Source organism: Amphiprion ocellaris, chromosome 6 (assembly GCF_022539595.1).
Source record: "Amphiprion ocellaris isolate individual 3 ecotype Okinawa chromosome 6, ASM2253959v1, whole genome shotgun sequence".
Classification (NCBI taxonomy): domain Eukaryota; kingdom Metazoa; phylum Chordata; class Actinopteri; family Pomacentridae; genus Amphiprion; species Amphiprion ocellaris.
This window is the reverse complement of record NC_072771.1, coordinates 5,024,436-5,050,621: the sequence shown is the minus strand read 5'-3', so window position 1 is coordinate 5,050,621 and position 26,186 is coordinate 5,024,436. Positions and strand designations below refer to the sequence as shown.

General features: G+C 38.9%; 1 protein-coding gene across 7 annotated transcripts in view; it reads left to right on the top strand.

Annotated features, from left to right (window-relative positions):
• Positions 1-26,186, top strand: part of wdfy3 (WD repeat and FYVE domain containing 3) — a 174,963-nt gene that overhangs the window by 30,297 nt on the left and 118,480 nt on the right. For all 7 annotated transcript variants that reach the window (XM_055011774.1, XM_055011771.1, XM_055011773.1 and 4 more), the window contains exons 2-8: positions 917-1,127; positions 4,593-4,716; positions 8,038-8,147; positions 16,388-16,609; positions 17,930-18,122; positions 19,691-19,877; positions 19,964-20,130. In XM_055011774.1, coding sequence (XP_054867749.1) covers positions 948-1,127; positions 4,593-4,716; positions 8,038-8,147; positions 16,388-16,609; positions 17,930-18,122; positions 19,691-19,877; positions 19,964-20,130 — 1,183 coding nt within the window. In that variant the 5' untranslated portion in view covers positions 917-947. The remainder of the gene's footprint in view (positions 1-916; positions 1,128-4,592; positions 4,717-8,037; positions 8,148-16,387; positions 16,610-17,929; positions 18,123-19,690; positions 19,878-19,963; positions 20,131-26,186) is intronic.

The window sequence follows — 26,186 nt, the reverse complement described above, 5'->3', positions numbered from 1 at the left end:
GACAGGTTGGAGTCTACGAAGACTAACTTTTTGTTAGGGCCTAATGTAGCCAAACTGTTTAACTGTCTGTGGATAGAGGGATTTTAGCTAGCATTGGGGCACCATGACAGAGACTTCTGTGGTGGTTAATGACTCCTGGCTAGTGCTCAAATTTGTAAGACGAACCAGAGACTAGCAGGACAGCGCTCCAGTTGCTAGTTGCCTAATTTAACCAAGCCATTTTTGCTGCAAAAATCACACATCCATGATTAATGAAAGATCTCTTATCAACATATAGAGTAGTGCCCACTGTGGTTTATACACATTAATGATTAATTGGTTTTACCACTGACAGTTGGTTGGGAACATTAATTCAAATTTTCATCGTTAGTAATAGATAAAGAAACAAGGACTTTTCATCATAGTTTTGTGTTGGAGTTTTTTTTTTAATTCAAAATTCAATCTTTCTATTTTTCTTCAAATGTACATCACTAGTCTCCTGGATTATTATTATTAATTGTTATGAGGCCTTGTCGTTTGACCCAAGTTGTGTTTTTTGGTACCAGAACAATACATTATTCAGGTACTTTTCTACAAACCCCTTGTTATTTTCCAAAAAAAGTCAGACTTTTGAAATGTTAAATGATGCTGTAAGACAACCAAACACGCTACATTAACTTACCCAAATGTTTTTCTGTCTGAAATTGACAGTATTTTGATTTACATCACAGAGTCTGACTAGTAAAGAACGACAAAAGAAAACCAGTCTTACCAATGTACAATACCATCTTTTATTGTTTGACTCTTTTTGATACTCTGTTGTGCAGAGAAGTTGGTATCAAAATGCTTCAAGGTTCAGAATTCAGCCCAACAGCTTGTTTTAAGTAGTGAGTTACAGTGAAACGTAACTTATGCCTTCCGCTTCTGTTTTGTGCAGGGCTGCCTTTGCCCTGACAAAGCCGCTCAAGATGAACATGGTGAAAAGGATCATGGGACGGCCGAGGCAGGAGGAGTGCAGCCCCCAGGACAACGCTCTGGGCCTGATGCACCTGCGACGCCTCTTCTCTGAGCTGTGCCACCCTCCTCGACACATGACCCAGAAGGAGCAGGAGGAGAAGCTCTACATGATGCTTCCTGTCTTTAACAGGGTGAGTCTCAGCGGGGTGGAGGGAGGAGCTGGGGCCGGTTCAAACACAAGCAGATGAATAATACAAGAGCAGGCATACAGCCACTCTGATTTGACACTTGACGGCGTATTTAATTTGGTTTCGCTGATATATGAAGCCGACATTCAAACCTGCTGTTTCATGCACATGTAGTTTTTCAGAAACATCAGTTGGTGTCAGGTGAGCTGTTGGACTCCTGGTTCCTCCTCCATCACTCCTGCAACACCTCTTTCATCATGCACGTAATAGACACAATGGGCTGGGGACTTTCAGAGATTCAAATCTCGTGGTTGAAAACTTGTTTTCATACACACCTGGCTAGAAATGTCACAGATTCTGTTTCAACATCCTGCACTTAAATCTGATGGAAATAAGCCTGTTTCCTTGTGCAGGTGTGTTGACTTTAACTGTAAATATCTGCTAAACAAAGCACAATGACATACATCTTTTCAATGTACCTGAGACATACACTACCAGTCAAAAGTTTGAACACGCCTTCTCATTCAATGCTTTTTATTTATTTGCATTATTTTTTACATTGTAGATTAATACTGAAGATTAATGCTTTTTTATTGACAGCCTAATTCCATATGCATTATTTTATAGTTTTGATGTCTTCAATATTAATATACAATGTATAAAATAATCAAATAAAAACCATTGAATGAGAAGGTGTGTCCAAACTTTTGACTGGTAGTGTATATTTACTTTTTCTACTAAATAGTACATATTTAATGCATTGTTTAATCTTGACGGTGATGCTGCAGATGTCCAGACCCGGTCGACAAAGTGAACATTGTCTAATGCACACCTGGTAGACAGGTGTGTTGGCAAATAAAGACACACTGTCAGAGCTAAGATTATTACTCCGCCAAGGAGATGGAGTCTCGGCGGAGTAATGTGACGATCGCTGTTGGTTTTTGTCTGTCTGTCTGTCTGTCTGTTTGTTAGCAACATTACTCAACAACAGATTAACGGATTTGGATGAAATTTTCAGGGAAGGTCAGAAATGACACAAGAACCAAGTGATCAGATTTTGGCAGTGATGCGGCTTATAGTCTGTATCCACGGATTTGTTAAAGATTTCTGTATCATTGCTAGATAGTGGCACAGTGTCACTGTAACCATGACAACAAGTGAACACTACGTCAGCTGCCGTCAGTGATCCTACTATAAATCCACTGCTGAGGACTTATCAGACTTATCCATCAGAAATGATACAAGGAACAACTGATTAAATTGTGGGGGTGTTTATGAGTCCCATCAATTCCCACCAACTGTTACATATTTAGGTTATGCGATTCGGTATCCGTACGTAACGTACACATGTATAACACACACCTGTGATCAGCGCAAGGTCATTTTGTTTTTGTGTACATCTAGAATAAATGGACACATTCTATGGTGCTGTGATTTCTGTTACGATTTTTTTCAAGATTTCATCCATTGGAAATGATACGACTGAGCAGCCTTGGTGGAATACTGCGCTCTGAGTGCTTTTCTAGTTTAACCAATGTTTTGATAATGCGCCACTATCAGGCTTTAAAATCTACTAAACTCAGCAGGAACTTAAGCAGGTGTGAACATATTGACCAATCAATTAATCAGTCGACCTGGAAGCTACAGCCCAAAAACACTCGCAATATCAGAAGAAACTGTCTTGTGAGCCACAGTTGGTTTACAAAAATGAATCAAAATCTCAAACAACTGAGACAGCAATCTTCTTTGTCAAAAATGAAATAGATCAGAATATAGTGGAGGCCGAAAGAAACTCAATGAGCAATGCAAAAAAACATTTTTGTAGAAAATAGGTCACATCAAGACCTAGAGGTGATCAGTTACTGGGGCATGTTAACCACGGTTGTGATTGTAAAAGTAGTTTAATTGCTTTGTGGCACATACACATGATAAACCATATCTGAAGAATGTCAGACATTCTGTGATTTTAATTTAATTACTGCTCTAGGTGATCTAAATCTATGAAATACCAAAATATAGTGAAAAACATCTAACAAAGGGCCAACGTATCATCTGCAATTTTTCTCGTTTTGCGCGATCCAAAACCTGAAGTACGCAATGTATATCTATGCTGAAAAGCTAGAATTAGTCGTCATGTTTCTGTGATAAATCTTATTACTAAACGATAAGCAGAAAAAAAAAACAGATTGCATTTGTCATGAGAGATGATATGCGATATGACTATCTGACTCAGGATTTTAGTGGAAATGGGAAGTTTTCAGATAAAAATTATAATGTGATTTACTTTATTTATAATGGTAGTTTGTGACACATTTTACTTTGTACCAAAAAATAGCAGCTCCTGCAGTGTAATTTGAATATTACACTTGGCCATTTTGCAACTTTGATATTTCCATCAAATATCGATCCCCTATAAATGAGTAAAATAACTAATTTCTTACAGAAGCTCTTCCTGTCTGTTTTTCTGTTTACTGGCTGGCTTAATAAAGTGGAATCATTTTAGCTCTAATAATAATAATCCAGGACACAAGACGTAAACAGATGACAAGCTGCTGTTTGTTTAAAGGGATTATACTCTGTGTGAATCGTCTTAGTCATCAAACAGAGCTTTACATAGGAACATATTGCAAATAAATGCGATGAAATCCCAATATTTATGTTTACAAAGGGTAGAAGGAAGTGTTGCGTGACTGTGATAGCTGATCTGACAGGTGCTCTTCAATGGGGCAGATAAAAATTTAATAAACAAGATCAGGGAAGTCTTGCTCAGTAATAAATGAACCAGACGACTATTGGAAAATACACTAAGACCCTCTGTTGATTAATTATTTGCCCATACAGGTAAACATTTGAGTGCTTAGAAGCGAAATGTAGAATGTAGGACTCGGGGCCCGTCCATCTGCTTTCCCTGTCTTTCTTTACGTTGCAGGTATAGAATAATGAGCCTGTTTGTTTTGCAGCTTTGGACAGCCCCTCTGAGCGTTTCTTGTCAGACTGGAGAACCTTACCGAGGGTCTCTTGACTTGTCAGCTAATTGCCCGGCGCAGGCTACGATTCACTCACTGGTGGCGTAATTCATGTCAGAATTGAAAAGCAAAGTAGTCCCGGTGCAGCAGGACGCCCGTCTCCAGGCCGGCTTTAATGTCAGATTTGCAGGATAAATAAACACACGATGAGCCTCTGTTGAATGAAGTGGAGCTCGTCTTTGACCTACGCTCCCAAAGGCTTCATCTGCTTTGTTCTCTGTGACAGTAAAAATGGGACAGAACCCAAGCAGATATGAGCAAGTTTACCTCCACCTTGATGGTTCCTGTTTGTTTCTATTTGACGTGAGCATCTGTAGGCTGCATGTATTTAGATTTTTAGTCTGTTCTGCTTCCGTCTGTGGCCTTGTTGCATTTGTTTTTGCACTTTTTCCTGTTTTATTTGCATGTATTCATTAAGTTAAATCTGATTTCTCTGCCGTAGGTGTTCGGAAATGCTCCACCCAGCAGCATGACGGAGAAGTTCTCCGACCTGCTGCAGTTCACCACCCAGGTGTCCCGACTCATGGTGACGGAGATCAGACGAAGAGCTTCAAATAAATCCACAGGTGAACTCTCTGGCACACAAATACACAGCAGTAAAGATGCAATGAGAAGCACTTCTAACATCAATTTATCAGTTTGCATCTACTCTGTTCTTTTCAGATGTTTGTCTTTTTGTTCTCTCTTTGACTTTACTGATGAAGACGCTCGGTGCATAGCTTTTCGTCACTGTTTTTTCTTCCTTTTCAGTGATTTTATAATTACGTTCAAGATGCTAAGTAGGGATCGACTGATATGTGGGGATATTTTTAGGGACGACTGGTGATCAGGAAAGGCCGATAACCGATATTTGAAACCGAATTTGCTTGTTATGCTTCAACAGCATATGATAGCAGAGAAGCTGTCATTCATAACAAAGCTTCGCTATTAAAAAGAGTGACTGTAAAATAGAAATAGGAGTGAATAAATTAGGACAGTCCTGCTGTCCTTGTGTATTTTCTTAATCTTTTACTGTTCTATCACTTTTATTGTCACTAAGGTCCACATCTTAAAGCATTAATAATTATTGTTTTCCAGACTCTGTTTCAAGTTATTCTATGGTTGCCTTCTAACTTAGCCGCTAGCCGTTAGCATAGCATTGGCAACGGTGAGCAAAGCTGAAGAAGCACATTTAATTTATCAATAATCGGCCAATAAACATACAGGTAATCAAACAAATGCTAATGTTCTGTCTCTTTTATTGCCCACCAAGGTCCATGTCTGAAGCATTAATTATTGCTTTCCAGACTCTGTTTCATTCTAATCCTTGGCTGTCTTCTAACTTAGTCATTAGCCGTTAGTGTAGCCGCTAGCCACTGCCAGAGAAGCTAATTTTCTAGTTTGTGTTTCTTGTTCGGTTTCTGTTTGAGAGACATTTCTGAGACCACAGAGTGACTCCATACAACGAAAAGAGGCTACATCAGACCTGAAGTAGTACATTTAATTTATCAATAATCATCCAATAAGATTACAGATAATCTGAAAAATGCCAGATATTGACTACAATAATCAAACAGGCCAGTAATCGGTCTATCCATAATGCTAAGACTGTTATAAGATTGCAAGAAAAATAATTTTAAAAATATTTGTGCTGTGACAGATCATATGTAGCACATTCAGTAAGAAAGTGCATGAAATTATTTTGAGTTTTATTAACTATTTGCCTCTCAGTAGGCATTGTTGCTGAAAGTAGCGATGCAGCATTTCTTTAATGTGACATGAAAGGTTCGTCTTCACCACAGGTGCACCGCCAGAGTCTCTTCAAAGCTTCGACAGTAGTGGCAGCTTTGACTAGGGTTTCCTCACAGGAAAGATGTTTAACTGACTGACAAACACTTTCATGCGCGCAAACACACACTTGGTTGTAAGTCTCCAGCTTCCCCATCTCCGATTTCTCTTCCTTTATCTCGTCTCTCCATCATTCCGTCGCCTGTGATGTGTTGTTTTCAAGCAGAGAGCGTCTCTGATTTTGCAGCTAAACACAAACCTCCAGCTGGCCGCCCAGCCTCTGTGGACTGAGTCAGGAGTTGACTCACGCTCTCCACCGGCTTCGCAACACTCCATCGTCATCAGAACAACTGATTTTAATTTCCTCTAAACAGCGAGCAGCTAGACTTTGGCTCAGATTTTGAGCAAACATTTTCAGGCGTGTGCTCACTTCCTCTTCTGAAGCTGAAAATGGGTGATGCAGTTCATTGTCAGACGTCTTCTCCAAGAATAGTTCACTCTAAGGGAGGCTGACTGTTATTTTTGAAGTTGGAGAAATAGTTTGACATTAACCAACTGCACACCAAAGCATGTAATTGTGTTAAAAAAAAAAAAAAAAAAAAAAAATCACAGTAATTGCGGCATTTATCAGAGTCAGAAACTCTAAAAACAGAAAGAATTGTCAAATTATCAGCGTTCTCCTGAATCGTGTTTCATGAGAGTCAGAAAAATGAGGTAAATCTAAGCTTAAAACTGTGATATTTCATCAAAATCACTTTATTCTATATGGCTAGTTAATAAATTTGCTAAAAAAATACACAGTTTACACCAATTCCTTTAGAAAAAATCGCTGCTCCTTAACACAATTGACAAGTCATGAGTGGCTCAGCTATGATCAACAGTCACATAACAAAAATTCAGTAACTTTTCAGCTTAATTGCATTCTGTGGGACTCCATTTTGGCTCGCATCATTTGTGTTTTTTCTTAACAAAACCATACAAAAATAGAGCTTCACATCAACTTTAACAGTAGTGTTCAATTAAAGAAGGTTTTCTTCGTGTCCGGAATGTAGACTAGTTGAGTAAAAAAACAAATGGGATGAAACCACTGAGCAGAGTACACATAAATATGGAAATAAGAGAGACTGAGAGGGAAAAAAACTGAGAGTACCGTTATGGAAAAAACTAAACTGATACCAACACAAAGAAAGTCAAAGATTGCCGAACCTATGGTGTCCCAGATAGTTGTTGCCCAAAGCAGACTTACTGATGTAGAACCTGAAGGGAATAAGAAACATCCTGACACTCTAAAGTCTTCTTCAATCCCACAAGCAGAAAGAAAACCAAAAGAAACTGAAGCTAAAATTCTTGTACAAGAAGCTAAAGTTATACCAAACCACAATTGGTGAATAAAATAAGTGCGGCGTGGTTCAAAAATGGTATACAGAGGAGCCAGTTGTTGGAAGATACATTCAGCATGGTGTGACATCTTTCTACAGTTTATTTTCAGAGTAGCGTTATAAAAATGTAAATAGTAAACTGTATAGAATGTGGAGTCACCTTTTTTTTCCCAGTATTGGCAACACCTGTGGGAACATATTGATTCTAGGTTTCATTCTGCAGAAAATGCATTTCTGAGTTCCCTCACTTTCTTACCAGTGTTGTTGTGACTTTATATTACATTGAAAAATGAGCCCACAGTGACAAAAAATGTGACAGGAGCAAAAACATACCTCAGGCTAAAGACTGATGTAAGAAGAAGTACATTTGTTCCAGTGTGAACAATACGCAGTGGATTTAGTTCATGCTTTTTGTGTCACTCTTCTGCTGTATCTTTACTCATGCAGTCCGGTTTTAAGTTTCTAATTTATTCATTAAAATAATGTTTGACAAAATGTGAAACAGGAGAAACAGATTGTAATTGGACAAATGCATTTGACATGATGACATTTTAATTTGTACAAATGATTTTATTCAGGTTGTAGACGAGACAAACACTTTACCACACGTACCACCGCATCCACCACGGTGATGTATTTGTTGCACATCTGATGGTTGTTCCAGCAGCCCATCTGCCCGTCACAGCGAGCTGTCACTTTCCATCTAGTTAACGGTGTGTTTACGTCTGTTTGCTCCTCCAGAGGCGGCCAGTCGAGCCATAGTCCAGTTCCTGGAGGTGAACCAGAGTGAGGAGGCGAGTCGCGGCTGGATGCTTCTGACCACCATCAACCTGCTGGCCTCCTCCGGACAGGTCGGCAGAAACACACTTTAAACAGTTTTAAACAGCTTGTTCTCATCTGTGCAAGTGTCCTGTGTTTATTAAATTTGGTTTTGTGTGCGTCCTTTCCAGTGTAGGAAATTTAGAAAATATTTGGGATGCAGCTTCTAATAAATCAAGGCCTTTGCAAAATTAGTGCATACAGTTGCTGCTATTAATGTGAATTAAGCCTGGATTAAAATACATGCGGTAATAACCAACTGGTGCTAACGTGAGTGAATAGAAACAAGTTGTTTTAAAGAGGAGTTTGCAGTCTTACGTTTGTGTGAGAGAAGGCAGGACCAGGTTTCTGAACCCAGTGTATGAATTTAAACCCAGATCCTGATCAGGAAACTATCATGACAACATTTAATGAGCTTCATCTAATTACATTTACCAGAAATTCAGATTTGAGGGATAATAACATTCAAACCTCCTGCTACTTGTTAAATCTGTGATTTTTCAGCCTCAGGTGCTTCACAGAACTGCAGACTAGAACTATAAGTCTGTCAAAAAAAGTCCAAATAAATGTAATACTTGTTCTTTATTGTTGCAATTCTGGAAATGACTGCAGCTGAAATTTTTAATCCACTAATTTAGCCCTACTGACATTTTTAGCATGGATTAAATGAAAGCACAGGCTCACTTTGAGACTGTAACATTAATATTTCCCCAGCGCTGGCAGGATGCTAATCTGAATGTGGATATAATTCTGACTATGCAGGACTATATGTTAGCATGTTGACATTTACTACCAGTTTGGTGACCCTGTTGGCTAAAGCACTCGACCAAAGACACTTTGAAAAGTACGCAAAAGCGACCAATTTGATGATTCTTGCTCGTTTGGTGGCGATGAGCTGAATGCTGAATACTCTACACCTGTTTGCTTCTTTAATTAAGTTGTGATTAGCATTTAGCTGTCCAAGGCTATGTTTGGGTGAGTTAGCTCTGCGGCGTTACAGAACAAGAGAGTCGTCTTTTTTACCTCTGTAGCTCCAGACAAAACTACATTTTAGAAGTATTTTCCTTTTCTCAGTTGTAGAAATGGAAGCTTTCTTGGCTGCTTTGTTTGCTGGACGTGATGTTGGTGACGGCTCAGGCTTTTGGTTGCTTTATTTGCAGGTTTTTAATGAGCTACTGGTCCATTTTGTAGTGTAGTTGATGTTTGTGTGAGTGTGTGTTTGTGACAGAAATGGAAATTGAATGAGAGTTGAATAATTCCCAAAATTAGAAAATATATTTATTATTTGCGCATGTATATATCCTTTTTTTTAAATCTTGAGGACAATTTTTGCTTATCATGTCCTTGCTAATTCCCCACCCTGATCCTTTCTTTTCTAAGGATTTCCCTCTTACAGTGTAGATATAAGATAAAATTGTAGGACTTGTATGAGGATTTTAAGCCTTCTGTATCTTTTCGACCCATTTACATCTCCCCTCTTTGATCTTCCGGCAGAAAATAGCATCATCCACTGTAAAAAAAATCTGAGAAACTTGAGTAAAAATTCCCACCTGACTCCTTCTAGCTCATTCTCTCGTAACACTGTGATTTGTTGAGCTTGTTCCTGCTCCTTTGCTCTGCTCGTAATCGAACTGATGCTTCTGTATGTCACATGAAATACATCATTGTCATATTTCTTATAGTCGGTGCAATGAAATCAAATCAAGAATTAGATTTTGGAGTCCAGCATCCGCACTGACTTCCCAGGACTGTACATTAAGCTCTTGTTTTTGTCTGCCTGCGCCCTCATACTGTTGGCCGGCAGACGTCTTTTGAAGTTTGGGGCTTGCATTCCTCTGGAGGTCTTGTGGGGAGCGTTGCTGTCAGCTGGCCGGCTGGCTGCTTTTCCTGCTCGGCTGCACTCCAGAAATGCTGCTGTAGCTGCTGTAGCTGCTGTAGCTGCTGTAGCTGCTGTAGCTGCTGCTGTTGTTGTTGTTGTGGAGTCGAACACTTCCTCTCCCCGTCTGCAGACATGTGATGAACCCTCTCTTCTTTTCTTTGCCTTTCCTTTGAGCTGCTCATTGTCAAAGCATCCCACTGTATATACAATTAGAGTCGGAGGTTTTAGAGAAAAGTTTGGATGTAGTCGTCTTTTTATGCCATTTAAGAAGTTGAAGGAGAAGCGTCTCAAGTGCCTGCACACAAATGTTATACCGTCAGGAAATCAAACGTACTTATTTAGTTCTCTTTTCCACTTTTCTGCAGCAGCTTCTCCAGCGCCCACAGCCAACACCTCAGGATTAAAACCACTCACACGTCACAGACATTAACTTTCTGTTCTTCTAGGGGCCACTTCTGCTTTACAGTCACGTCAGCCCTTTACAAAATGCAGTTCCTGTGAAATTCGCTCGGTTCTGGCGGTTTGAAGTGAAGCCAGACTGACTGATTGACACCAGATTTTAATGTTTTTAATTCTTGTTGAGCCACAGATGTGCTTCCCCCCCCCCCCCCCCCCCCCCGGAGCTAAAAACCTCCAGCTCCAGTTTGTACATCTTGTTTTTTGTTTTTTTTTCCCATTGAAAGGCTTCAACAGCTTGAGTTTTAATTGCTTTTCCATTGAATGTAGTTGTAAAACAAGGCACACTTGACAAGTTGCGAACACATTGATTTAACAGCTTTTCCAGCTTTTATTCAGCTCATTACAAACTTCCAGAGCGAACAACTAGAGGGTTTGAAGTGGCCACGCTTAGATGTTACCTCTGCCTTCTAGGCTTTTTAACGCAATTAATAAGAGACAGAAGATATGAAGCCTTCCTTTGTTCTGTTCTCATTGCAAAACCTTTGAATCACAGATCAAACCTTTAGTGTCATTGTTTACCGCTTTTACTACTGTAGTGCAGATCTGGGTCGGATTGTTTTTAAACTGTGAGAGGGCATTGGCCTTGGCAGAGGGCTTTTAGTTACTCTACAAAGGAGCAGCAGCAGTAAAACCGTATTTCACACTCTGATGGTTCAACTTCCAGTAATCCGCAGGTCACATGAGGCCGAACTGTGATTTACGACCGGTTCAGATCACAGATAAACATTTCTCATGTGTGTCCACTGTTTTTTGATCTCCTTTATTCATGTGAGCACCTGCTGTTGTTGTTGTGTTTCTGCTCAGTGTTACCCAAAGATCACTCGCCTGATGAACCACACAGGTGATGCATGTCTGAGTTTGTCTTTTGCTGTAGATGTACTGTTTTAGTCCCAGCAGTTGCTGTTGTATTTACCTCTACTCAGGGTGCTTTTTAATCTAAACTAGAGCTGGGACTTCAGCGCATTTATTTAGATTAACTAATTACAGGAAAAATAACGTGTAAAAAAAATAATGCATCTAATCGCACCTTACTCAGTTTCCTAATTTCTGTTCACTTGTTGTCATAGTTACAGGGACACTGTGCCACTATCTCGCAATGATACAAATCTTTAACAAATCCATGGATCCAGACTAATCATTCTTTCTCTGTTAAAGATGCTTCACAGGGAGAATTATAGTTGTGGAGAAATTTAACAACACTTAAATGCGTCCTTAAATCCGCTTATAGCCTCATTATAATACACTATAAACCTTTAAACTCTTACATTATCTGTAAATAAATGCTAAAATGCTAAACACTTTAACATTTGTACATCCTTTACATGGGACATTTTGCTTTTTACATTATTCTTTTTGCTTATTTTTCCGTGTTTATGGTGGTGGGAATGGTACACTTTCTGCTGTAGCAAACACATTTCCCCTCGAGGATTATTAAAGTATTTCTATTCTATAAATGGTTTTGTTATCCAGACAAAAGCCCATGTGTTTATTTCCCTGAATCCTAAAAACCGAGTCATTTAAAGGTAATTTGTCTCATCCGTCCGTGTTTACACAATATGAAGTCAAAATGAATGAACAGATTGTCTCCACGTGATTCAGTAAAAATCCCTCAAAGGTTTAAACGCTGCTTACACTCACATTTATTGTATTGGTCGGACAGTTCAGGGCAACAGGCCTAAAACAAACTAGTGTTTACTGTCGTTTGTAGTATATTTTTGCCAAACTGGTGCCTTCGTTATGTTGTCTGGATGCATTTTGCTGTCATGGTTTTCTTCCACTCATCCCCTTAGAGTAAAGGATCACCTCAAATCAATACGAACTTGTTCTTAATGATTACCTTCATCCTGTGAGCAACATTTCTCTCCTGATCTTCCAGGATGATAATAGCTCCATCAGTAGAGCTCGAGGGGTCACCGAGTGGTGTCCTGAATCTGAAAATGATGTGAATCTTCATCATCTTGTGTTGTGGCCTTCACGGTCACCTGATCTCAACCCAGCTGACAGAATTCTCCACTACCGCCATCAAAACACTAAATGAGGGAAGATCTTTTGAAAGAACGTTCATCCCTCTAGTAGAGTTTCAGACAAATTATTTAAAATAATTTCTACACCGTGACAAGTTGTTCTGATCATAAAGTAAAATACTGGATTGTTCATTGTTCTTTTGTCATTTTGTGTCTCATTTTTGTAATATTTTGTCTCGTTTTTGTTGTTTTTTGTGATTTTTTTTGTTTGACTTGTCGTTTGTCTCATGTTTTTGTGTTTTCTTTTTGTCTCGCTGGTGTTTTTTGTCTTATTTTTGTCATTTTGCCATTTTGCTTTATTTATTGTTTTGTGTGTTGTTTTTGTCGTTTTGTGTTTTTTTTGTCTCACTTGTGGCGTTTGTCTATTTTTTTGTTTTGTTTCTTTTTGTCATTTTTTATCTTGTTTGTTTTGTTTGTCCATTTTTTGTCGCTTTGTAACTTTTTTTAATCTAATTTTTTGTCTCTTTTTTGTTTCATATTGTTAGTCTCATTTTTGTAATATTTTGGCTAATTTTTGTTGTTTTTTGTATTTTTTTTGTCTGACCTTTGTCATTTGTCTCATGTTTTTGTTGTTTTGTTTCTCGTTTTTGTTGTTTTGTGTTTTCTTTTTGTCTCGCTTGTTTTTTGTCTTATTTTTGTCAGTTTCGCTTTATTCGTTGTTTTGTATATCACTTTTGTCCTTTTGCTTCTTTTTGTCATGTTTTTGTCTTGTTTGTGTCCATTTTTTGTCACTTTGTAACGTTTTTATCTTATTTTTTCTCTTTTTTTTGTTTCATGTTGTATCTCATTTTTTGTCATTTTGTTTCTCGCTTTTGTCATTTTTTGTCTCAATTTTGTAATATTGTGTATTTTTTGGTTTTTTTTTTGTCTGACTTTTGTTGTTTTGACCATAAAGTAGAATACTATATAATTCAGTTCCAAGTTTTGTGTCTTTTTGTAGATAAACTATCTGTTTATCTAATTAAACTATCTCTTTATCTCATCTGTAAGTTGTAATGTGTAAATGATAAACTGAGGCTCAATATTGTTGAAATTGAATTTATTTTTCTTAAGAATTTTCGGGTTGTTCATAATGTTTTGTAAAAAGATTATTCCTTATATGTGAACATTTTCAGAATGGACTTTTTGGCACTAAAACAAAGGAAAAATTTGGAGTTGTGGTTGTTTGTAGATTCTTATGCTGCGATTTTTCGAGCCAACTGAGATCAAAGTGGGCTGATTGTGGCCCCTGAACTAAAATAAGTTTGACTCCCCTGGTCTAAAACTTAAAAATCCAATAATTAATTCTGTTTTTACAGTTTCTGGCACTGGTAAACGATGTCATTTTGGCAATTTTTCTTTTCTTAAAACATAAATTTGTTTAGTTTTCTGCTGGAGATAGACGCCTTTACCAAAGATTTATTGTGATTTAAATGAATAAAGTCTGCTGTTTGTGACTGTTTAACGTCAGTACACCGAGGCTGACAGGAGAAACAATAACCCACCTCTGAAAGCTGGTGGCTCATGCCCTGTTAGTGTCTGTGTGAGCAGCTTTAATGGATTTGTATCCCTTTCCCTCTGCTGTCTCAGACGGTAAAACGAAGGACTCTCCAGGCAGCTGGCCTCCCATAAACCTGACGTCACCTCCCTCCCTTCGACACTCTCCTCCTCCCTCACCTCCTGCTCTTCCTTCCTCCGAGGATAAAGCAGCATTATTTTTGTTTGCCGCTCTGTCTTTTTCTACCTCTGCGCTGCCCTCTTATTTTTCTATACGATGCCCTTCATGCTCTGAATTCCCAGTCCGCCTGCCTCCGTCTCTTTGACACACACAGACATATTTCTTCTCTCCTTGTGTCCATCTTCATCGCCTTTATTTCCCTCCATCCTTCTCTTACACCTACGCACTGCTCAGTAAATGTCTTTGTCTCTGGTTTTTCTCTGTGATTGACTGTTGGCAGTAACCTTGACCTTAAGGCTGCAGCTGGGCCAATACGTCTGTAATAGCCTGTAAAAACACACCCTCCTGGTTGAGTTTTCCATTATCGTGACTCACTATCAACTACCGTCGGGGTCTTTATCACTTTCTCCTCCATCCCCCACTCCGTCTCTCCATTGATCAGCTCAAATTGAAGGTGTGTGTGCCTCTGTTCTTTGTTATTCGGTCTGTTGAGACGGCGTTAGAGTGAAATGGGAGGGTCATCCGGTCCAGAGCGAGGTAATTTGTCGGCTTCTTTTCAGCGTGTGTGCGTGTAGGAGGCAGCGTTTGATTATCTGAATCATTCGCCTCGCTGAGCACAAACCCCATCTCTTTCTGCAGCACGCACACACAATAGAGTACAACGCTCAGCCAACACACACCTCGGGCCTTTTTGTCTTCACACAAACTCCCCCATTAATCACAACACGACACAACAGCCATTTACCAAACAAAAACATTTTTCGTCTTTATTTTGTCCTGAAGAAATCGAGGTTGGACCTGTTTAAATTATTTCAAAGAGTTTTGGAATTATTCTGGACAAGTTCGAGTCATTTTAGTCAATTTATGAATCATATTGAACAAATTTTGAGTCATTTTCTACATGGTTTAAGTCATTTTGGACATGCTTTGAGTCATTTCAGTCAAATTTTCGGTCATGTTTGGTCAAGTTTTTAGTCATTTTGGGCACATTTGAAGTCATTTTTGCAAATTAGGAGTCGTTTCGGCCATGTTTTGGGTCATTTTTGATGTATTTGAATTATTTTGGACAAGTTTTAGTCATTTTAGACAGTTTTCGAATCATTTTGGGCAAGTTTGGTGTCATATTCAACAAATTTTGAGTCGTTTTGTGCACATTTGAAGTCATTTTTGGCAAATTAGGAGTTGTTTAGGCCATGTTTTGAGTCATTTTTGATGTATTTGAATTATTTTAAAACAAATTTGCTTCATTTTAGGCACATTTGAAGTCATTTCGGTCAAGTTTTTAGTCATTTTGGGCACATTTGAAGTCATTTTGGGCACATTTGAAGTCATTTTTGGCAAATTAGGAGTCCTTTAGGCCATGTTTTGAGTCATTTTTGATGTATTTGAATTATTTTGGACAAATTTGAGTCATTTTAGTCAGTTTACGAATCATTTTGGACAAATACGGTGTCATATTGAACAAATTTGGAGTCATTTTATACATTTTTATGCTATTTTGGACATGCTTTGAGTCATTTCAGTCAAATTTTCGGTCATTTTTGGTCAAGTTTTAAGTCATTTTGGGCACATTTGAAGTCATTTTTGCAAATTAGGAGTCGTTTCGGCCATGTTTTGGGTCATTTTTGATGTATTTGAATTATTTTGGACAAGTTTTAGTCATTTTAGACAGTTTTCGAATCATTTTGGGCAAGTTTGGTGTCATATTCAACAAATTTTGAGTCATTTTATACATGGTTTAAGTAATTTAGGATGTGATTTGAGTCATTTTGGGCAAATTTTCAATCATTTTGGTCAAATTTTTAGTCGTTTTGTGCACATTTGAAATCATTTTTGGCAAATTAGGAGTCCTTTAGGCCATGTTTTGAGTCATTTTTGATGTATTTGAATTATTTTAAAACAAATTTGATTCATTTTAGGCACATTTGAAGTCATTTCCGTCAAGTTTTTAGTCATTTTGGGCACATTTGAAGTCATTTTGGGCACATTTGAAGTCATTTTTGGCAAATTAGGAGTCCTTTAGGCCATGTTTTGAGTCATTTTTGATGTATTTGAATTATTTTGGACAAATTTGAGTCATTTTAGTCAGTTTACGAATCATTTTGGACAAATACGGTGTCATATTGAACAAATTTGGAGTCATTTTATACATTTTTACGCTATTTTGGACATGCTTTGAGTCATGTTGTTTGATTTTCCAGTTAATATTCTGTTTATCTTTACCATCCTTTTCGTCTGTCGTCGTCCCCACAGAAAACGGTGGACTGCATGACGACCATGTCTGTTCCCTCTACGCTGGTCAAATGCCTCTATTTGTTCTTTGACCTGCCCCACATGGCCGAGGCCCCCGTTGTCCCCCCACCACAGCCGCCGCAGCCTCCAGCCAACCAGGAGAAGACCCCCGGACAGGGACACCCCCAGCCAGAGCTGCCCCTCGCTGACCGCCGGGCGCTGCTCCAGAAAGTCTTCGTCCAGGTAAGAAAACTGGGGGAATTTTTCATCAGTTTGCTGTCAGCTAACTTAAATTGAAAGCAGTCAGACCTTTGGTTTTAGTGTGAAATGGGTTTAGTAAACACACTGGGAACATACGGAGACTGAAGGTTCAGCCCTGCCTATCTTTGTCTCCCTTCCTGTCCACTACTGTCATATATACTGAGCTAATATATACATGTGAAACAGACACAAGTTCAGTTTAAGTGTCTTGTGAATCTAGCAATTACTTAATAGGCTAGTAGCTTCCAGTACAGCTAATTCTAAACTTTTAATGTGTACAGATGATGCATTTTAATTGTCTCATGTAAATTAATGTGGGGCATGTGCATTTTATATTTTTCTTATTGTTTTATTTTAATTTAGTGCACATTTTTGCTTTTTTATCTGTGTTTGTGGTGGTGGGAACTGTATTTTTTCTTTCTCTTTCCTTAATCTTCTGGGATTAAGGCAAGGCCAAGTTTATTTGTATGGCACAATTCATATACAAGGCATTTCAGGGTGCTTTACAGTGGCAAAGAAATGCATTCAGAAAAATGATTTAAAGGTAAACATACATTAAAATCATAGAAATAAGACTTAAAAATAGACATTAAGATCATAAAAGCGCATTAAAGAACAAGAAAATAGGTAAAGCATCTAAGAGAAAGCCGCAGTGAACTATCTGGTTTTCAGGCCTGATTTAAAAGATCCGACAGATTGAGCAGATCTCAGGTGTTCAGGAAGTTTGTTCCACAGGTGAGGAGCATAATAGCTGAATCCTGCTTCCCTATTTTTGGTTCTGGTTCTGGGAACTCACAATAAACCTGTCCGTGATGACCTGAGGGCTCTGGATACTTCATATTAATAGAGTATTTCAATTCTCTTCTAAAACATATAAAAATTACTTGATTTTTGTGTTTTTTTTGGTTACAGAGAATCTCAATCATTTATTATAGATTCAACATAAACTTGACACTTCAGTCACTGCTCTGCATCAGCGTATTAGTCTGATAGCTGAAATCCCTGTTTTCCCTGACATGAATGATCCCTTATTGTGATCATAATTACAAATGCTGCCTGATCTGTGTTGCTTCATTTGCTTAATCTGCCACAGTTATTAAAATGTTGAATTTTTACATATTAATGACACCAGTTACAGAAGACACGTGTAACAAAAACACTCCTCTGTCTCCGTGATGAAACACTCAGCTCCACTTTGCAAGCGGCTGTTTCTCTTTTCTCCGGCGGTGGTTTTATCAGCTTATTTCCAGACCGACGCCTTCGGCCGCAGTAAAAACCTTCCTCTCCTTTCCGCCCCTGCAGATCCTGGTGAAGCTCTGCACCTTCGTGTCTCCGGCGGAGGAGCTGGCCCAGAAGGACGACCTCCAGCTGCTGTTCAGCGCCATCACCTCCTGGTGCCCCCCCCACAACCTGCCCTGGAGGAGGAGCGCCGGCGAGGTGCTGACCACCATCTCCAGACACGGCCTCAGCGTCAACGTGGTCAAATACATACACGGTAAACGCACACGTGTGGGATGTCTGTGAACTTTCCTGGGTTTGTCCGTTATTCTGTATTCTACTGCCTACTGAAGACACATTTAAAATACAGTCGTCCAAAGCACATCTGGACTTTATTTGACATGTCTTTTCCAGTTTTACAAAATTAAAAGCATATAGGAGTTCAATATAGAGGAGGTCCTTGGTTTATGATGTCCTCGACCTACAGCGTTTCATCATCACTGGTTCATGACTTTTATGAAGAACTGATCAGCATCGTGATGCACGGAACGGCTTTGTTTACATTTTCTCCGGAGTTCCGACTTACAGTGAAAATCGACTTACATCAATCTGTAGGAACAGAACTCAGACGTAAGTGGAGGACCTCCTGTATATGAAGTTATCAGCCTACTGAAGACACTTTCAAAATACACTCATCCAAAGCACATCCGGATTTTATTCAACATGTCTTTTGCCACTTTTACAAAATTAAAAATATACAGGAGTGCAATACACGTTTCAAGGAAGATGTGCTAAACAAACTTCCATCATTCAGCCTTGTAACAAAAAACATTATGAGGACTCAGACAAAGCTGTTTGTTTACTGACATTTTTCAAGCATGCAAGTATAATTTTGGGCATCTTTTGTCATTTCAAACTGTTTTTTTTAGTATTGAGAAATTTGAGATGATTTTTGTGCAGTTTTGGACAACTTTTAATTACATTTTGAGCAATTTCTGATTAATGAAAAACACATTTGATCTTTGGTAAAAACTGTAACCAGATAAGTTTTACATCCATCCAGGTGCCACTTATTAAAGACATAAAAAAATGTGCAAATTTTCAATCTTTTTGGACAAATTTGAACAATTTCTGTGAATTTTGTGCAATTTAGGACAGCTTTCATGTCATTTTGAACAACTTTTCGAGTCATTATGAACATTTTCTGAGCATTTTTTAATAATTCAAGAAAATTAAATCTGTGTTGGCAAATTAAACTTTGAGACCTCTCCAGAGTTGCACAATTACAATTATTCTGACATTTGTGCAACAAAGAAACAAGATGCGTTTTCTTAAAAATCTATATTTATTTGAAATGAAAAACAGATTGTCACACCTCCATTAATTACTGTATGTGTAATTAAAGTAGTGATCGCATTTATGTATTTCGACACTAATGAAAATAAAGTTCTCCTTTCATGTTTCTCAGAGGTTTTTAAATAAATAAAATGTCAAAATGATGAGGGCATGTAACAATAAGTGGATGGGAGAAAACAAACCTCAAAGCCATTTGAACAAATTGTATTAAGACACAAATGGAAAACAAGGCACACAAACAAACAAATTAACAAGCGAGTTGGGTAATATTCTGTCCTTGTTTTATACTTAGAGGAAATGCAGCTGCTGACATGTGAAAGAAGTTTACCTTTCAACTGCTCTCAGTGTGATTTCTACTTGATTCTGTAAATCTGCGATAAAAGCAAACTTGGAGCAGACATCTTTAATCATTTCCATGCCTTACTTTATACATCACGTCACCACATTCCTCACAAGTTCCTTCTTCTCTTTCTTTACGTCCACGTACAGAGAAGGAATGCCTGGCCACATGTGTTCAGAACATGCAGCAGTCGGATGATCTCTCCCCGCTGGAGATCGTCGAGATGTTCGCCGGACTCTCCTGCTTCCTCAAAGACTCCAGCGACGTTTCCCAGACGCTGCTGGACGATTTCCGAATGTGCCAGGGTTACGCTTTCCTCTGCGACCTCATGCTCAGGTACCACTAGTATCTCCTCTCCCGACATTGTTCATGCTTGTTTCTTGCTGTATAAACAATCATGCAAGCTCCTCTTCTGCATCCAGACTGGAACAGGCCAAGGAGGACGAATCAAAAGATGCGCTGAAGGACCTGGTCAACCTGGTCACCTGTCTGTCCACGTACGGGGTGACGGAGCTGAAACCGGCCGGCCTGACCACCGGAGCTCCCTTCCTGCTGCCTGGATTTGTTCTCCCGCAGCCCTCTGGGAAAGGTAGGTCAATGCTTCATCATTTCCTCCATGTAGCTTCAGTGGTAGAGGGGTTTGTCCATTGATTACAAGGTTGGTGGTTTGGACTCCAGCTCTCCCACATGCTGAAGTGTCCTTAAGCAGAACACTAAACCCAAAGTTCCTCCCAGTGATATTAAGCATGCGTCTTGCAGCTCTGCCACCATTTGCTTGTGAGTGTGCGTGAATGAGGAACATTTTAAAGCACTTTGAGTACTGTTAAGGTAGAAAACGTTCTACAAATGCAGCCACTTTACTGTAACTAATACAGTACAGACAGATTTAGCTTTATTATATACATTCTGTACATAATTATGCCCCTGTATTTTTTTATATCTCTATGTCTCCTGTGTGGTTTCTTGAATTTCCCTCGGGATCAATAAAGTACCTACCTAACTACCTACTTAGCTAGGTACCTATCTACCTACCTAGATACCTACCTAACTACCTACTTAGCTAGGTACCTATCTACCTGCCTAGATACCTACCTAACTACCTACTTAGCTAGGTACCTATCTACCTACCTAGATACCTACCTAACTACCTACTTAGCTAGGTACCTATCTACCTGCCTAGATACCTACCTAACTACCTACTTAGCTAGGTACCTATCTACCTACCTAGATACCTACCTAACTACCTACTTAGCTAGGTACCTATCTACCTACCTAGATACCTACCTAACTACCTACTTAGCTAGGTACCTATCTACCTACCTAGATACCTACCTAACTACCTACTTAGCTAGGTACCTATCTACCTACCTCGATACCTACCTAACTACCTACTTAGCTAGGTACCTATCTACCTACCTCGATACCTACCTAACTACCTACTTAGCTAGGTACCTATCTACCTACCTAGATACCTACCTAACTACCTACTTAGCTAGGTACCTATCTACCTGCCTAGATACCTACCTACTTACCTACCTACCTACTTACCTAGGTAGCTACCTACCTACCTACTTACCTGCCTGGGTAGTTAGCTACCTACTTACCTACCCACCTACCTACTTACCTACCTACTTATCTAGGTACCTACCTACCTACCTGGATACCTACGTACTTGCATACCTACCTCAGTACCTACCTACTTACATACCTAAGTAGGTACCTATCTACCTACCTAGATACCTACCTAACTACCTACTTAGCTAGGTACCTATCTACCTACCTCGATACCTACCTAACTACCTACTTAGCTAGGTACCTATCTACCTACCTAGATACCTACCTAACTACCTACTTAGCTAGGTACCTATCTACCTGCCTAGATACCTACCTACTTACCTACCTACCTACTTACCTAGGTAGCTACCTACCTACCTACTTACCTGCCTGGGTAGTTAGCTACCTACTTACCTACCCACCTACCTACTTACCTACCTACTTATCTAGGTACCTACCTACCTACCTGGATACCTACGTACTTGCATACCTACCTCAGTACCTACCTACTTACATACCTAAGTAGGTACCTATCTACCTACCTATCTATTTACCTACCGACAGTACCTACCTACCTACTTACCTATTTATCTACCTACCAGGATACTTAGCTATTTACCTACCTACCAAAGTACTTACCTGCCCACCCACCTACCTACCTACCTGCTCAACCAACCAACCAACCAACGTTATAGTTAACACTTGATGAGACAGTTTCAAGACTGACTTGGCAGCTACATCAAGCTTGATAATATAAAGAAGTAGTGGGTAAAACAGAGAAACCAAAAGCATTTTGTCCCTTCAGATGCCAATAAAACAATCATCCATTAGCATATTCCAAAGTAGGAGTCCATGATGTAGTAGCTGTGATTTCAGAATAGTCAAGCAAACTTTGGAAAAAGCAAATTGTCCCTGTTTCAATTAGCTGCTTTGGAGCAAATACATAGGCTACATAGCATCATCAGTTACAAATAGCTGTAAAAAACAGTGTAAATGAAGCTGGAAACAAAACTGGACCTCTATAAACCTCAAAGAAGGAGAAAAAACTAAACTTTTACCATTTATGAGAGAAAATTTGAGAGAAGTTTTGAATGTGCTGTCGGCCATGTTTCATGCTCTCTCGGGACAAAGAAAATGAAAGAAACAACTGATTAAAAATGTACATGAAATGTTTGTCAGAATTTATACAAAAAATGTGTTTTTTACTCCCATTCTGCACAATAATTCATTTTTTTTAAGTCAGAAATCACTTTTTTGCAAAATTGAGATGCACTTTTCTCAATTTCTGCCATTTTCGTTAACTTTTTCAACTGTGATACGTCACAAAGCACACAAAAACACATAATGGAAATACAGCTGTTAAGACTAAATCCTGCGGAAGTGAAGACATTTCCTCCCTCCCCCGTCCACGACACAACCCAGTGATTTTCCAGTCGCAGATCCGCCTCTTAAATCTGCAGAGGACCGCTGGTCCGATTTGCCCAAAGCCCTGAAACAAGAGAGGAATTACTGGTGTAGAAGTCTTCATGTATGCCCCAGCCGCCGTATCTGCCTGTCAGATCTTAATCCCTGAAATGACTTTGATGCTTGGCTGATCCCAGTAAGCTTAACCTGTTGACGACACCATGGCAACTCTGCCGCCCGTCACTCGGCTGGAGACGAACGCCTCCAATCTCTTGCATACAAATTGGCTCTTCGGAGAGCCAGAGATGCTTTAGCGGTTCAGAGAATTGTCTTTGCCTGCACATTTACCTCTGAATCCGTTCAGCATGACCTTCTGTCTTCTGTCCCCTCTTTCATTTTATACTTAATCAATAAAGACACATCCAGCACACGTCTGTATTAGATTTAAAATAATACTAATGCACTCATGCCTCTTTAAAAGATTATATCAGTATTTTAACCCTCTGAACCCTAAGCAGATGCTCCTCCAACATTTTTACTCACTGTGAGCTCATTTTTACTAGAATATAAAGTCCTGCACCTCTGTGGAAACAGGACAACCATGTTTATGTGGAGAGAGAACAGTGTAACAAGGTTAGAAAGAAGAAAATCATGAAAAATAAAAGTTAAATTTGTGTGATTATTTATTTTCCAGAATTAAAAAAACTAAGAAAGGAATCTGCTTGTAAAACATTTTTCCAAATGGCCACATCTCTCACAACTTCTGGGAAAAAAGAATACAACTACATACTATAATCTAAGTAGCATTTTATTACTTATATTTTTTACAGCCCCGACAAATATTTTTGACACTACCTCTCAATCCAATTTTTAAAAGTCTTTATTTGTTCCCTGAGGGCATTTTAATGTCTAAACAAGATGTTTCACCATGCTGAATGTATCTTCCAACAACTTGCTCCTCTGTTTACAGTTTTTGAACCATGCTGCATTTATTTTATAGACGTTATTTTCCTCTCAGTGTTTCTGATTTGTTTCCATACTTGTCTCCTTTCTGTTCGGTGTAAACACTGCCTGCAGTTCAGTCGAATAGTTCCAGAATTATTCGTTTTTTTGCAGGGGGTGGTTTATTTTTGATGATTTTTTTTTAAACGAGACATGTAGAATAAATAGATTTTGATGAAGTGTCAAAATTTTTAGATTTAAGATTCAAGAGCTTTATTGTCATACGTACAGAAAACCAATGAGATTTTTTCTTTTGCTGTTTCTCTTAACCAGAATGTACAGTGTGTAAAAAACTACAAAAATTCTGAACTAGAAAAGCATTCGGAGAGCACAGTACTCCTCCAAGGCTGCTCATTCTCCCATATGGTATTGTCAGAAATTCAACATTTCTGTTTTTTTTTCTTTAGAAATGCAACATTTATTTATTTATTAGTTGTTGATGACCAGAAATCACAGCACCATAGAATGTGTCCATTTAATACAGATGTACCAAAAAACAAAATGACCTTGTGCTGAGCACAGGCATGTGTGTTATACATGTGTACGTTATGTACGGATACTGAATCATGTGACCTAAATATGTAACAGGTGGCAGGAATTGATGGGACTCAGAAACACCCCCATAATTTAATCAGTTGTTCCTTGGATCATTCCTGATGGATAAGTCCTGATAAGTCCTCAGAGGTGGATTTGTAGTAGGATCACAATCATGTGATCATCAGCAGGCAGCTGACGTAGTGTTCACTTGTTGTCATGGTTACAGTGATGCCGTGCCGCTATCTGGCAATGATACAGAAATCTTTAACAAATCCGTGGATCCAGACTATAAGCTGCATCACTTCCAAAATCTAATCATTTGGTCCTTGTGTCATTTCTGACCTTCCCTGAAAAATTCATCCAAATCTATTATTCTGTTTTTGATTAATGTTGCTAATAGACAGACGGGCGGATGGACAGACGGACAAACCAATGCCGATCGTCACATAACTCATACCTCATAAGCAGATTTAAACTGACAGCAGCAGTGGTCATAAAGTGACTATGACAGCTGTAAAGTGATTTTAGCTGAGATTTGGTTAATTTTCCCTGAGTGTGATTAGCTCGTATACCATTAAAAAGTAAAAAAAAAAAAGATTTAATATGTTTTTACAGTACTCTGATTTCCTCCCACAGTCCAAATACATGCTGAGGTTAATTGGTGATTCTAAATAGCCCTTAGGTGTGAATGCGAGTGTGATTGTCTGTCTGTATATGTAGCCCTGTGATAGATTGGTGACACCCTAAGTCAGCTGGGATAGACTCCAGCCCCCTGCAACCCTAATGAGGATTAAGTGGTGTATAGATAATGGATGGATGGATGTTTTTACAGTTTCTGGTTCTGATAAATAGTGTCATTTTGGCTATTTTTTTTTTTTAAGACAACATGCCTTTCCAGTCCACATTAATGAGCCACACCTTTGCAGTGGCTGCTGGGTCTTTCTTCCCTCAGATGTTTAATGAACACTGTAGTGCTGTTGCCTCCTTGCTGTTGAAATCCCACGACACTCACATCCAAACACAGAAACTGTCGTCCTCCTAACCCCACACGCCGTCACACCGTCGAGCTCGGCCATCTTTTTCCACCACACGCACGTAAAAGCACAGACACACACTTGTGTTTACCCACTTAATGACAGTTCCAGCTGTGCGCAGAGTCATTACCAGGAGCCATCGTGGTACGAGGGGCCGCTTACTCGCCTAATTAAGCCGCCACATTCACTTAACCGCTGCGTGTGTGATGACACGTTGGTCTGCCGGTTGTTCTTGTGTGTGAGTCATCGTTTATGGTTTTATGTTCGCCGCTCAACCCCAAAGTGGAGGTCAGATAATGTGTGTAATGTAGGTTATGGATGACATCTATCTTTAATGCTTTTGCACTTTAGTCTCTTCATAAAAGTTAAAGATATGCTGCCTCCTAAGATACTTTTATTGACTCACTGAATGAAGATTATTTTCCCCTTTGATGCTCTATTACTCAAACTTGACAAAGCAATCTAGTCTAAACAAGAAGTAATGACAGAAACAAGGGAATATGTTACAGCAGCAGGTTATTACTGCAGATTAAACTGGCCTTGGTGACTGTGGAGTTGGAAAGTTCAGTTAGAAAGTCATATTTTATCTTTAAGTAATTTAAAATAACTGAAAGAGCAGACTTGTATTGAATTTGTTGCAAAAATACATAAATCAGATGAGTATTTTTTGTAATGATAAACAAGCCATTTCTTACAAACGAGGACACGCATAATGTTACTTGGCTGACAACTAAAAGACCTTACAAAAGACCCTACAACCAGTTTGTCCTATAAAAGGTCATTTCAACCCAGCTCGGTCATCTGATTGTATACTTTAATAAAGTTGGATTGCATTTTTAAAAGTATTTAGCTCACATTTGATCTCTCTGATGATGGTAAATGACTGTGCTGCACTGAAACTGCTCCCTGAAGCTAATTGGAGCAGCTTTTTGTAGTTTTTTTCAAGTTTAAATGACGTAACTGGGTTTTTGGTTTCCTTTCAGCAAACATTGCTCTGAAGATTGTACAAAAACGTGAAAAAATCTACATATTGTTTTTGTGACGTTGGTATTTTTGCACGAGATCGGTTTTCTTTAGTTTTTTTTGTTTTGTTTTGTTTCTCAGGGTCATTCCT